The sequence below is a fragment of the Lottia gigantea genome (assembly GCF_000327385.1).
Source record: "Lottia gigantea unplaced genomic scaffold LOTGIsca_11, whole genome shotgun sequence".
NCBI lineage: Eukaryota > Metazoa > Mollusca > Gastropoda > Lottiidae > Lottia > Lottia gigantea.
In genome coordinates this window covers 1,377,624-1,393,006 of record NW_008707001.1, presented here as the reverse complement: position 1 = coordinate 1,393,006, position 15,383 = coordinate 1,377,624, and the positions used below count along the sequence as shown (strand labels likewise).

Below are 15,383 nucleotides of genomic sequence, written 5' to 3'. Positions count from 1 at the left end.
TCGGTGATAAGAATACATCGGTCAAGGTGCCTTTGTCAGCTCATTCAATTTGGCACCTTGCCCAATGTATTCATATCACCGTAACTGCAGTGGGTCCATCGTTCATTGCATAATTATCCAAATTCTCAATTCAGTATATGTTTTTAAATTTAGATATAGTCTTAGAAATATTAAAACAGAACCTAAAACATGTTGTTGTTACTCAGAGTTAGATGCTATGCGATCTTCAGAAAACTGACCTATTTTCAGCCTAATCTACATAATTTTATATCTCTTAAAATAACTTGGATTTGGTAAAATGGTTCTCTTGCAAAATTTTCTCAACAATGAAATTTCAACAGAAAAACAAAAAATGACATCGTCATTAATGACATCATGTAATTTCATTGACCTAGTTTTAAAATCCGAGTGTGAAATGAGCTTGCCATATTAGGAGTTAATAAAAACCTCATTGTATAGAATTATACAGCTATTTATGGCATCGCTAATCTCCACGGCGATCAACTTCGATCCTATCTGACAAGATTAATTCCAATTTTAGCTTTTACGTTTACCAACTTTCATTGAATATGTCACATAATGCTCGACTTTTTCTATCGATAGTCAACTTTTTATCTGGGCATTACAACACTTCATTTCCTATTCTAGAAGTTTCTAATCTCGTTAATTTTATACTAATCACAATTTTAAAAAAAAAACTGCTGAACATTTCACAATAATCAATGTTTTTAATTCCAAATATGGATAGAATTTTAGGTTTTTGTTTATAAATGAAGAAATTTTTTTCAAACTTGCTAGATTATTTTAGACCCACTTAATTATTTGGCAATACCAAATATTATCTTTTATTCTTTGTTAAAAACAAAGTTATTTTTTTCCTGAAATTTCAAAACATTTTATCAAAACTTTCAATGACAATAATGACATTGATGATGATTAAGTGTAATCTAAGAAGATGCAGACTGAGTTTCAGATCCACATGAACTTTTCTCATTGCACACTGCATGGCATTACCTAGATCTCTTTCAGCCCAAACAATACAATGGTACAAATTCTCTATTTCTATTTATTTTAATTTGTTTCATTTATTTCTGTGGGAAACTCCAACTGCCATGCATGATCTGAACAAATTGTGAAGTACCATGATTTCTTGGGTAAAATATTGAACCAATCAAATTCTCTGTTAAATAACAGGAGAGAAAAAAGGGTATTGAAATCTTACAATGGAACTAAACTATTGACTGCAACAGGTCACCAACCTGGAGGGCCAGGGTTCAATCCCAGCATAGGTCGAGATAATACCTTCAAATTTTTCAACCTGGTTTCCCCGTCAGTGATGCAGATCGGGGGGGCTGACATGGAAAAGGCATCTAGTCGAGGCTCTGTGTGCTACAGGCTGCGTACGTTAAAGATCCTTCGACAGTTGGAAATCGAAAAAGAGCAGCCTAATGCGGCTGTCCTGGCAAAATGGCGTTGCGCTTCTTCATTAGCCCCAAAGGTGCAAAAAAATAGAATGTTAAACTCCATTCATTTCATTTATAATGACATCTCACAAAATCGTACGCCATTCTTCTAAAATTTTTAATTTCTACCCAACCTCTTTATGATTTTGTATTATGATCAATTTGTTCGACAAACATCATCATTGCACTCTAGATATTATAATAACAGATGTTATAATGGTTCTCAATGAAACTAGTGTGTATATCAGACACTGTGATTATCGAACACGGAAGTGATCTTATATCGTCTCAATATATCATAGATAGCCAAATACAGAAAATAATCTAGAAGCGACATTTGGGAATAGAAATCACATTAAATAACAGAACACAATGTTATGGTATACTACTCCTTAGTTTTATTGGGCCTTTTGTGATTAAGCATTTTTCGCAATTAGTGACACTTATTTTTTGTGGAATTGCAGGCACTTCAGATATCTGATTGAAAATTGGAATGAAGCAAATTGATTCTATCAATGTCCCCGATACACATACAAATTTTTGAATACTTCTTTATAATCCCTTTAAATGCGGAAGTGATATAACATGGTCTGTATATATCATAGATATTATTATATTAACTATATTACAAGTACAATCTGTAGCCGACTTCTTATAATCAGATTAACTATTTCCTTTTCTTTATAATCCCAAAAGGTGAATAGCCTTCAATAAGACGGTTTTAATCTTACCAGATCTGAATACTCAAAATATAATCATATCCAGGTTGATGTCTGCCTGGAACCTTTAAGGAAAAGGGTTAATTATTCAAAATGTCTCAGAGACGAAAAAATGTCCCTCATAGCAAACTGCATTGTTCTGTCTGAAATCCAGTGGCAGAGCCAAAGGAGAGGCAGAAGGGGCACCCACCCCCCTTCGCAGGTGCGAAAGCTAACTAGGTAAGAAAAATTCGGGCAATCTCAAATATTTCGCCCCCCTCGGACGTAAACCTGGCTCCACCACTGCTGACATCATTTAAAGAAAAACAGGATGTAAAACTCTATGTAATATCATTTTATTTCACATCCAAACAACATGTCAACTAGTATGAGAAAACGACATGTCAACTAGTATGAGAAAACGACATGTCAACTAGTATGAGAAAACGACATGTCAACTAGTAAGAGAAAACGACATGTCAACCAGTATGAGAAAACGACATGTCAACCAGTATGAGAAAACGACATGTCAACCAGTATGAGAAAACGACATGTCAACCAGTATGAGAAAATGACATGTCAACCAGTATGAGAAAACGACATGTCAACCAGTATGAGAAAACAACATGTCAACCAGGATGAGAAAATGATGAATCGTTATGCTAGAAATGTGTTCTGTCTGCTGATGGACCTGAATCTATCATTGACTCTATAAATCGTTTATTGTGTTAAAAGATCTAACTGGGTTCACACCGGAATGTCTGATACCAAAATACTAGAAAAATGTTGCTTTTTATGACCTGTGTTTTATATAAGGTGTGACTAATTCTAAGTATGTTCACACCTGGATGACTGATTTATTAAACAAAATGACTGATTTATTAAAATAAAATGTCTGATTTATTAAAACAAAGTGTCTGATTAATTAAAGCAAAATGACTGATTTATTAAAATAAAATGTCTGATTTATTAAAACATAATGTCTGATTTATTAAAACAAAATGACTGATTTATTAAACAAAATGACTGATTTATTAAACAAAATGACTGATTTATTAAAACAAAATGACTGATTTCTTAAACAAAATGACTGATTTATGAGAACAAAATGACTGATTTATTAAAACAAAATGACTGATTTATTAAAACAAAATGTCTGATTTGTGTTAAAACAAAATGATATTATCGTTTCAGGTGTTACTAGATCTAGCTCGTGTGATATTTGAAGAACAAAGTAACGTGGCCAATCTGATCCATAAAATCATGATGCATACGCTGTCCTTGTTACAGTGTGAACGATGTCAAGTTTTACTGGTAGACGATTCTCAACATCTAGTAAGTATCAGATTTAAACATTTTTGGTATTTCTGCTTTCCTGATCACAGAAAGTAGATGTTGACTACTCTTTTTCTAAAAACATGGATTGGACTCCCATTCGAAAAAACTCTTAAAATGTTAAAATCATCTCCTTCATCTGATTGGTCGATCACTAATTTGATTTCAAATTTCTGTATTTGGTGAGCGTACAAAATTTGTCCACAGAATAACAATTTTTGGCTCATATCAGTTTCTTAGCTTTTTAGCAAAAGGAAGTTGTTGATCAACTAGTTTTATTTTGTAAATGACAGTGAAATTTGTTATTTAATGATGGTGGCTCATTATTTGTATTGATATTGGTAAAGTTGAAATTCCAAGATGTGTTTCACTATAAATATACTATTCAGGATCACAAAAAAATTCTCCTCGAAAATGATTGCTTGTACAAACTCACAAAATCTTGTCCACCTACAAATAATCGATTTCATAACTTCATAATTAGATGGTTTTAATTTTTTGTATTTTTGAAATTTGCTTGAATTACAATTTTCTAATTAAGATATATTTTAATGTAATTTTAAGTTTTTGTTTCTTTCCATTTTTTGTAATTTTCTAATCATTTTGTTTTTTCTTCAGCATTTTTCTGATCTTTTCTTTCTTTATAATTTTGTTGCAGGTCAAAAATAAACCAAAAAAAACAAAAACGGTGATTATTTTTGAAAATTATTTTCATTGTTCAAGACCCACACACCACACTTCCTGAAGATTCTTTGTTTTTTACCTAGACCCACCCTCCAAATTTCAGAAAATGTGAAAACATATCCATTCACTAGAAATAGATTTTCAAAAATGTTATACCCTCCCTAATTATCCAACCTACTAGAAGTGAAACGTAGAGCCCTTGTATTTTTTTAGTGAATCTAATTTTGCTTATTACTCTACATGAAATGGAATTTAAAATTGTTTTAGAAGGACTTTGTGTTGATAGAAATATATTATTTTAATATATAGATTCAATTATCAATATTATTATTATTATTATTATTATTACACTCTTCTACCAGTGTCATTTCAACTGAAAAATTCTTCTGTTTAAAATTCCTGTCTGTAAAGAACCACCAAAACTATCAGTACTGTTTAGAAGTAGATCTTTGAATTCATTTAAAAATAATTGGTAAAATTAGATTTACTGACAAAAATACGAAAGTAGGTATTTGTAAATTGCAATGAATCTTCAAGTATAACTGACTGCCATGGTTTAATTCTGGGTGAAATATTTGTTTTGTTTTGGTTGTTTAAATGATTCTGTCTTTCATTGGGAAATTAATATTTCGGTCTGGGCAACTTTATGTTTAGTTTTGCATGTTTTTTATTCTGTTTGTCTTGTTTATCAAAGAGGTATAGTCATAAACAGAATTTAATTTTCGCCAGATGTATCCCTTATTAAATTGAAGATACATCATCTAGTTTGTCTACATTTTGAATACAGGATTATATGACTATATCCTTTTCTGAGTTCATATTTCAATGAACCAAACTCTGTATATTTCTGTTGTTTGTTTGTTTGTTTTTGAGGCCAGATTTGTTTATTTTCTGGGTTTTTTCCAAAACGGGAAAATGACATTTTTGATTTTATTATATATTATTTTAGATATTTTATTTTTGTAGCACAAATAGGCCGAAAAAAAACTCACCCACATATTAGTTAATATAAAATTAAATATTAAAATATGAATTAATTTGTAACCCTGTAAAGTAAAAAAGTCTGGTCTAAATGCATGTTATTATAGTAGCATGTATGTTCGTGACTAACACTGGGACCTGGGATATGTTAATGGATGATATTTTTTGAGTTTTTTTTTAATGAATACAATCTTCTACTATTATAAATACACGTATTAATCAGAACTAGATTTTTATTGTGGTCTATTTGCTGTTTTAAAATAAAGCCAGACATGCCTGGCTAATATCTTCAAACAAGCAAGGTGCAGACTGTAATTTGTATCACAATGGCTGAACATGATGATAGATACAAATTCATACATGTTCGATAATGAACAATACCCAATACATACAGGCATACAGCACAGTTCTTACTTAATATGTACAATTTGTATGAAAAAACATCCAGTTTTTATAAAAATTCTAGTTTTTATTCGTTATTAAAAAAAAAAAAATGTGTATTTGTCGTTTTGAATTTCTATTGAGGTGAAAATAATAATTATTTACACAGTATTTATCACCATGATAAAATCAATATTTTTTATAAAAACTTCATATTCTTTAGGTTCGATTCATGTTCATTGTAGCCTATATTTATTTTTTATTATAAAAACGAGATCTTAGCAATTAGAGAGTAATGAATGTCGTTCAGTTTTGAGTTTTATAAAATTTTACTACAATGCAGTTGAATTTACCGTGTAGCCTAATTATTTTTCATGATTTAGAAAAATCAATTTATGAATACATAATATACACAAGAAAACTAAGATCTAACATAAAATACTAAGATAGGACACAATTAACTGTTTACTTTGTACTGAGAAAGTCCTTGAAATTGGAAAATCTTCTCAAAACAGGGTTCGATTTTCTGACTCCACCCTCAATAACTGTTTTAAAACTGGTCTATCAGAGAGACAATGACGGCCTATTGTAAAGACTTAATATTACAAATTTCATACTTGCATAGACCCCTATCTCTTTAGTACAGAACAGAGACCACTTCTCTGAGTAAAAGTCCCAAGTTGGAACTAAACAGTAAGCAGATATTGTTCATGAGCTCATCAAGTTCTTTTCTATCCAGAGTTATCTCCCATCAAATAACTCTCCTATCTATTTCAGGGTTTGTTTTCACGGGTGTTTGATTTACAACCTAGTGATTTTGATAACGATGATACCTACAACCGGGAAGGGTGAGTTCACTTTCTATTTTACATATCCGTCATTTTTTTAAAACAAAATTCAAAATCCAACAAACTCAAATCACAAATGATGAGGAGTTTTATGTCCTACTTTTCTGCACCTTATTAGGCTAATAAAGACGGACATTGCAATTTAGTGTAAAAATGAGGGTTTTTTAAAGACCATAAACTATTTCTAGAATTATCCCTCATTATAGATTGGTAATTTTAACTGTGTCATATGTAGATCTATAATCAATTTAATTAATTTACAAGGCTTAAAGCTTATTTTAAAAAAAAAATGAAAAAAGAATCAATTTGGAGTTTCAAATCACGAATTTACGCTCTTTGGAAAAATCTTTCACCCAATCTCCAGATTATTCAAGGCAAATCTCCAGATTTTTTTTCCTGACCTGTACACATGTATGTATTACTCAAACGTTGTTTTTAACTGTGTATATATAATGTATCTTATTGTGTTATTTTAGACCTCAAGAACCAAGATTTCCTATCAATATTGGTATTACAGGGCTGGTGGCTAGAACAGGGGAGGTAAGCTGTTTTTGACTTAATAAAGACCCCTAGGGGTACCCTTTGGCACCACAGGAGAGACCTGTCTACCCTCTGAGGCTATTTTAAGATATTGCCCTAGCCTAAAAAGTATTTTATGAACACAAGAGTTGGAATACTACATGAAATAATTTTTTGTTGTTAATTTTGTAGATACTGAATATACCAGATGCCTATAATGATGACAGATTCGACCCATCTGTAAGTAAACCCTCTTCTCTAATGTTGAAAACTTTACCTTCATTTCCATACCAGGTAGCCACAACATTTCAGTGAGTTAGACACTTGCTGACCGCTTGAATTTTTCAATTAGGTTCCCGCAGTTCAGGTCAGAGAGACTGGGGTAGTCAATCATAGAGAAGTTTCCCTCGATTCAGTTTAGAGAGACTGACCTAGTCATTCAGATGAGACTATAAACCGAGGCCCTGTGTGCTACAATTGGAAAGAATTGACTTATGCCTGTTTTGATAAATTGCTGCCCTCCTCATGTATTGACAGAAAAATAATTCCATCGTCATTTCTTCTTTTAATTTTACGTCTCTGTTTCTAGGTTGACGAGGATACAAATTTCCGAACTCAGTCGATATTATGTATGCCCATTATCAACGCCTCAGGTAAAATCATTGGAGTCATGCAATTGGTTAATAAAGTTGATAAAACACCATTCAATAAAAATGATGAAAATATTTTTGAGGTGAGTTATCTGTCTTTAACCAGGGTCAGAATTTCACGAGTGCCAAGAGGGCAGATATACAAAATCTAATTTGATAATACACAGTACCTTGGTATTATAAATAGAATTTACAAGATACAATAATATAATACAAGATTTTAACCACAATAAACATGACAGTACATCTTAGTGTTATAATTATGGATTTAAAATATCAAAATACAAGATTTTGTCTTATTCGAAAAACATTAAATGTTCTTGAAAATTGCAGGACAAAATATTAGGATTTAAAACTCAATTTTTTGACATATTACATCAAAAAATCACGTTAAATAAATTAATGTTTCAGGCATTTGCAATATTTTGTGGTATGGGAATAAACAATACTCAGATGTATGAGACAACGTTAAAAGCCATGGCGAAACAACGGATAGCTCTAGAGGTCTTATCTTATCATGCTACAGCACCTCTAGAAGAGGCCAACAGATTGAAGGTAAGTCTAGAAATTACATTATTAAAATCAAGACCTCAAGTTTTAGATGCTTTAACCTAGCATTGAAACATGCGCATCTATCCCTTTAATGATAGGCCTACTAAGGACATGACTTTTAATATTATGAAAGGTACATTACCTCTAGGACCAAAACATTAAAATATTTGTCCAAAATGTGTCTGTGTTTATCAGTGGACTTACCTGGTGTCAAAACTATACGACATAAACCCTCTATCATACAATAAATCCTTAAAACTAGAAGCGTGTTTCAATAATTATTTAGTTTAATAGATATATTTTATTATATAGAGATTCTAATCTTTAGTCATGACACCTGGTAATTCCAACTGATGAATATACACTTGTAGACCAAGTTTGAGACTTTTTATGTCCATTCCATGAAGTAGTATCCTTTCAACCCAAAACTTGCTTGTCAAACTGTCAAAGGGAAGAGGGTAGAAGAAGGAGCTCATTATATCCACAATTATATGGTATTTGGATTTCATATACTTTTGGAAAGTAAGACAGCAAACCAGAGCAGGAGATTATATATCAGAAACGTGTTTATTATTTTCAGAAAATGAACATTGCGTCGTCTCAGAGATACAACCTATTAGACTATAGATTTAGTGATTTCTGTCTGGATGATGATGACACGTTAAAAGCTACAATAAGAATGTTTTTAGATCTAGATCTACTAGAGACCTTCCATATTAATTATGAGGTAAGTTTGATTTTTATTTTTTACACGATATTTTATTGACATAAATAAAAAAAGGCATTAAGGAACAGGTATTCACCTATATAACAATTACATCTCTTCCAATACAAACTTTTTATTATGTACAAAATGTACTTTGATATTCCTTTGTTTTAAAAATCCAAATCATTTGGAATATTTAACAGTGTTTTGACAGTTATCAGCTAGATTTCATGTCAGTCATATTGTTGAGGGATTTTCAACTCTCAGAAGGTTATACACTCCTTTACTTCTCATTGAATTTCCAGGTGTCTATGTCTACAAAAGATCTCATTTCAGATCAAATATTTTATTTTTTTTTTATATTTCTGATACTAGATATTTTGTCGGTGGATATTGAGCGTGAAGAAAAATTATCGAAACGTCACATATCATAACTGGAGACACGCGTTTAACGTCACACAAACCATGTTCTGTATGTTTAAAGTAAGTAGAGATTTTATGGACAAGTAGGGGATTTTTTCATGAACTTGGCATGATTGATTTTAGGAGGTGGACAAATCGGCAACTAGTAGTGATGGTAGACACTTGACCTACTGATTCATAAGAATTAAAAAATTAATTCCCCTTTGTATCAAATTGAAAAAGATGTTGAATATTCAGAAACTTTTTGGCCTTTTTTGGCCCTACACACTAAAATATATGGTATTTGGTAAATCAATGTCTGGTTGTAACTCACAATTACGACACTTTTACATTCTAATATTTTTGACAAACGGGGACCAGATCTCCGTATTAGAAGAAATAAAGAAAAAAGGATAGTTACGACAATTTTATATTATAATAATTTTTAAGAAACGGGGACCAGATCTCCGTATTAGAAGACATGAAGAAGAATGATTGATTAAAATTTGTGAAATATTTATTATTGTAGACCGGTCATATGAGTAATATATTAACGAACACCGAGAGATTAGCGTTAATTATCGGTTGTTTATGTCACGATCTAGATCACCGTGGTACCAATAATCAATTTCAAATCAAGTAAGTATCTTTTCTTTTTTTTCCCCTCCATTTTGATCTTCTTCAGATCACTTATTTTATGCAAATTTGTTCAAAAATATGATTTACTCTTAAAGGGACAGGTGCACCATTTTTTAGCAAAGTCAATCAGTAATAATGTTCACAGATTACCGTTGAAATTTACGCCTTCAAATCCAGAATTTTCTGCGTTTGAAAGTTAAAAACACATGTCGTTATTTCTTGAGACACTACCATGTATATATAGAAAAGAAATCTATAGAAATAGGAAAAGAAATTCCTTGTTTGAAGAATTTTTGAAGGAATTATGTGATTTTCGTACATTTCTAGTACCTCTGAAGACTATTTACATATATTCCAGACTCAATTCAACCCCTCAAAATGTCACATCTGTCCCTTTAAATCCAATACATTAAAATTTATACTGTTACATCAAGATATTTCCTGTATTTTTCAGAACGGACTCTCCGCTATCAGAGCTGTATTCCACCTCAGTTTTAGAACATCATCATTTTGATCAGTGTATCATGATCACTAACGCAAAGGTGAGTTTATATCATTACCTTGACAACAAGGTCGTAACTAGGGTCTTCTTTCTATGAGGTGAAAATCCTGTTGTTGTCGATCTTGATAGGGGTTTCATCGGAAAGCTTTCAGTAGACTTCAAACGTTATGTATTTATATTTTTAATTTCTTTTTGTCAAATTCAGCATTAAGCATTTGCCTGGATATAGTTACGACCACAGACAGTTCTAGTAGAATATTTTCTTTCTTGGCTTTTTTATCGTGTTGAGTGAGTTTGCTTCAAGCCCTGAAACCAAAACTAGCTGCCAAAAAACAGTTTAACTAAGCTAAATTCCAGATTTTAAGAAATACAGTAATCTGATTGGATAATAAAACCATATTAAAGAACGATTTTAGTGATTGACCAATCAGATGGCTGGAATTCTAATTCATTTCAAGTTAAAGACAATGCTCTTCTGATTGACCATCTAAGTTTATATATTTATGTGATGGTTTTTATTCTGTTTTTTCAGGGAAATGATATCCTATGTAATTTGTCTCAAGTTGATTATGAGAAAGTTCTGGGTTTATTAGAAAATGCTATTTTAGCCACAGATCTAGCCTTATATTTCAGGTAAGACAAGCGTATTAGATTAGGCCTACCATGAAATATTGTAGCTTGGGTGTAAAGTAGGATTTCTGGTTTCTTAATCCTGATAATAAAAAAGATTTCAATTGCCAATATTACAAATATGAATGTAAAGGTGAAACTTCTGTTGTAGAGCCAGGGAATGATAGTGGGATAATGTCTACACCTCTCAAATGTAGCAGTCTCATCTTAGGTTCAATGCTTGTAATTACCTAAAATATTTTTCAAAGAACTAAATATATGTATGACTAGATGTATAGAAATAATGTATTTGAGTTATGTCTATCAATTCTATTTAAGGTAAATGATGCTTTAATGTGAATAAAACTGTACAAATAATTGATGTTTGAATAATGTCATGTTTGAATAATGTCATGTTTGAATAATGTCATGTTTAATAATGTCATGTTTAATAATGTCATGTTTGAATAATGTCATGTTTGAATAATGTCATGTTTAATAATGTCATGTTTGAATAATGTCATGTTTGAATAATGTCATGTTTGAATAATGTCATGTTTGAATAATGTCATGTTTGAATAATGTCATGTTTGAATAATGTCATGTTTGAATAATGTCATGTTTGAATAATGTCATGTTTGAATAATGTCATGTTTGAATAATGTCATGTTTGAATAATGTCATGTTTGAATAATGTAATGTTTGCTATTTTATGTAGATATCGTGGAGCGTTTTTTCAGTTGGTGAATTCTGGAACAGCAGATTGGTCATTAGAAGAAAACCGAGACTTACTCAGGTTAGTCAATTCATAAAAACTTTCTCACAATGTTTCAGATACAAACCAATCATCAGGTTTTTGAACAGAATGACTACTGACAAAGATCAATAAGACTTGGGACAGTAACTTGTCATCTTGTGTGTTAAACTTCATTTAATCAATCTCTCTTTAGATCCATGATGATGACTGTATCAGACGTGTCAGCCATTTCTAAACCCTGGGAGGTCCAGAAGAAAGTAGCAGAACTAGTGGCCAGTGAGTTTTTTGAGCAGGGAGATCTTGAGAAACGAGAACTAAAAGTCCAACCGAGTGTAAGTTTTAATTCTATATTTTTGTAATTACTGCTGTCAGTTTTTGGAGAGCTATGATGCCTCACTAGTTAGTTGTTTGAATGTTGACTGGTCCTGGATATGATCACAGAATAGGCTGAACTGATTTGGAGATCTGTGGTGCCTCACTGTGTTAGACACTTGCTCGCTACCTTGGGTTTCTAGCATACGTTGAGGTGGTGCCATTGAATATTTCAACCAAGTTGCCCTACGACTTATGTAGAGAAGAGGGGCTGACAATGAGTTAACCTCTAGGGGTTCGTAAAATATGCTATCTAACTAGAGTAGACACAAATAGCCTAAAATTAAAACTACAAAATTAGTCTGATTTAGAACAGAAAAGTAGACTTTTATCTCATGTCAGCTAAAAAGCTGCCATATCATTTCCACTAACAAATTTCCTTCATCGCACACTTCATGGCCTTGTAGGGCATAATATATTTCTATTTTGTTTCATTTCTGTTACGGTGGCATATAATTGCCTCTAGTAGGATAATATGGCACTATTCTTAAAAATTTCCCTCATTGTACACCACATGGCTTTAATTTCAGGCCATGATGGACAGAGACCAGAAAGATTTACTACCTTCTATGCAAGTTGGTTTTATAGACAATATCTGTATGCCTGTATATGAAGTAAGTTAGAATGATTTCTGTTTAAAAACAGTATTTATTTCAAAACAATATAGGCCTACAAACAAACAAATATACAAATCATAAAAATGAATTGGGCGATTCAGAGACAAGCATGAAGATTATGTAAGTCTGTCGCGTGAATTGATTTCAGTTGTTTCCGAAATGTGGTGGGTGTTGTTAGTGAGGCAGAGCATGAACACACTCCTAAATCACCTTATGCCATTCAGGACCATAGCTAGCCAACAGTCTCGTTACTCCCCTGAACAACCTAGCTACGGTCCCTGAAGTTTTCTGCAAACGTTACTTGTTCTTTTGAGACATGGGCAAAATATTTCCAGGTTCTTTGTGATTGTTAACCCTTTTAACGCTAGCTGCCAGTTTACCAGTAACACAGTAACGCAATATATACCCGAGCAGCCGGTATACCGGCTGTTACTAAGTGACGTCATACAACGCTTGAATACGTTTTGCCGGGTTTTTTCATCTCATGGAAACAGCCTAACTTTAGGCTAATTACATATTTCATTTCATTTTTCATTGGTTTTTCTATTTCTAAACTTATCTTCTCTTTCAGGCCATCAGCAAAGTCTCTCCAAAATTAGAACCATTATTAAAAGGGTGCCAAGAAAACCGAAAGCGCTGGTCGGAACTGGCAGAAATCCATACTAAGAAATCTCAAGAAGAAAGTTTACAAGAAAAAAATGACGAAGATGAAGATGAGAAAGAGTCAACATCTTGACATAAGGCGTGTCGTCATGGTAGTTTGAGACGAACTAAAAAAGATTGTGTTTTTCTATGAAGAACATTGATCTACAAATCTTGGGTTAGATTTGACGAATCAAACTGCTTGACGACACAAAAATAAACATTTTAAACCAGTTTTAGAGAATCGCCAATAAACATTAGTATGTGAAGATGAAATATTATGGGATAGAATGGAGTTTATAAGCTCCTACTTGGACTAGTGAAAAAAATGGAGTTTTACGTCCTATTTTTCTGCTTATTGGGTCTAGTGAATGAAATAGAGTTTCATATGCTACTGTTCTAATTGGACCTGAAATAGAGTTCTGCGTTCTGCATTCTACTTTTTGCACCTGATTGGGCTAGCAAAGATCGACAACGCCATGCAGTGTGCAGTATGGGAAACAGTTGTGAGTTGATATGGAATCAACATTATGGATTGTGACTTTTTTTTATAAATGTTAATAAAATGGAGGAAGTCTCACGTTGAGACACATTTATAAGATGGAGAGTACTTGAATAAACAAATTGTGATGTTCCATTTATAGACTATTGAGTGAAAAATTATTACCGGATATTCGCAAAACATGATAGCCCTAATATGTTACGTATCATGGACATTTTTTTGACTTACTTTTGAAGTTATTGAATTTGTATTGAGCTCAAAAGGGGTAGAAGACAATTTTGTCAAAGTTAAAATATTCTCTGGGCCTGTTACTCTTTTTTTTTTAAATGTCCCAGATTTGAAGATCGTGTCAAGCAAAGATATTTTTATACACATCTAGGTCAGACTCTTGATATAAACAGGATCAGTCTATTTTGAATTGGTGTGAAATAAAAAAGGAAGTAGCACATGCATTGTGTTCTTCACTGCCTATCTTACCTCAAAATAGAGTGGACTTGTTGTATTAATGTTTTAAACTGTATCTAGATATATATAATATAATTGTCTGACCAGTGGCGGAGCCAAAGGGGGAGGGGAAAGAGGGGGCAGCAAGTTTTTCAGGCAAAAATCTCATAAGTAGGTTAGAGATTCGGGCAATTTCAGATATCTCGCCCAACCTCGGATGTAAACCTGGCTCCGCCACTGTCTAACTAAAGAAGACGTTATTTTGATTGTTTGATTGATATTTTAATGAGAGAATCGGGAAACGTCTGTTTTTGTTTGTTCCCAAGAATCACGAAAGAAATCAATCTAACTTACAGTAGCAAAGCTAGGCCGACCTCAGTTCTGGAGGAAGTCCAATATTTCTAATTATCTTACCTCAAAATAAAGTCGATTGCTCTTGTTTTTTGTTTTGCACTGTTTTTAGGTGTGCACATAGATCTTTTCTGTATTGGTCTCAATTGCTTCAATTTTGCAACAAATCACACCAAAATATCTGGCCACGTAGTCTCGAAGCGATCTTTGCGCTAGGATGTCCTAGAATCAATGTTAGATAATAAGAACCTAGGATGTCCTAGAATCAATGTTAGATAATAAGAACCTAGGATGTCCTAGAATCAATGTTAGAAGATAAGAACCTAGGATATCCTAGAATCAATGTTAGAAGATAAGAATCTAGGATGTCCTAGAATCAATGTTAGATAATAAGAACCTAGGATGTCCTAGAATCAATGTTAGAAGATAAGAACCTAGGATATCCTAGAATCAATGTTAGAAGATAAGAATCTAGGATGTCCTAGAATCAATGTTAGATAATAAGAACCTAGGATGTCCTAGAATCAATGTTAGATAATAAGAACCTAGGATGTCCTAGAATCAATGTTAAAAAAAAAGAATTTAGGACATCCTAGTGCTAAGATCGTTTCGAGAATACGTGGCCTGAGCTCTTAATTTAAAGTATACTGAATTAGTTGAATATCTGAGAACAATTGGTGATAGAGGTTGAAAGTTGACATCAGGCCGACTATCAGAGGCACTGGCTGT

The 15,383-nt window shown here is 32.4% G+C and overlaps 1 protein-coding gene across 1 annotated transcript in view; it reads left to right on the top strand.

Annotated features, from left to right (window-relative positions):
* The window catches only part of LOTGIDRAFT_156431 (hypothetical protein), a gene marked incomplete at both ends in the record, with an annotated part of 19,297 nt that extends 5,846 nt beyond the window's left edge, over window positions 1-13,451 (top strand). The window contains 15 exons of the mRNA XM_009047066.1: window positions 3,356-3,496; window positions 6,320-6,390; window positions 6,867-6,930; window positions 7,102-7,149; window positions 7,499-7,642; window positions 7,971-8,114; window positions 8,692-8,838; window positions 9,193-9,300; window positions 9,749-9,858; window positions 10,313-10,400; window positions 10,893-10,993; window positions 11,688-11,765; window positions 11,920-12,058; window positions 12,629-12,712; window positions 13,287-13,451. Of these exons, the coding sequence (XP_009045314.1) occupies window positions 3,356-3,496; window positions 6,320-6,390; window positions 6,867-6,930; window positions 7,102-7,149; window positions 7,499-7,642; window positions 7,971-8,114; window positions 8,692-8,838; window positions 9,193-9,300; window positions 9,749-9,858; window positions 10,313-10,400; window positions 10,893-10,993; window positions 11,688-11,765; window positions 11,920-12,058; window positions 12,629-12,712; window positions 13,287-13,451 (1,632 nt within the window). The remainder of the gene's footprint in view (window positions 1-3,355; window positions 3,497-6,319; window positions 6,391-6,866; window positions 6,931-7,101; window positions 7,150-7,498; window positions 7,643-7,970; window positions 8,115-8,691; window positions 8,839-9,192; window positions 9,301-9,748; window positions 9,859-10,312; window positions 10,401-10,892; window positions 10,994-11,687; window positions 11,766-11,919; window positions 12,059-12,628; window positions 12,713-13,286) is intronic.
* Between the last annotated feature and the right edge of the window lie 1,932 nt (window positions 13,452-15,383).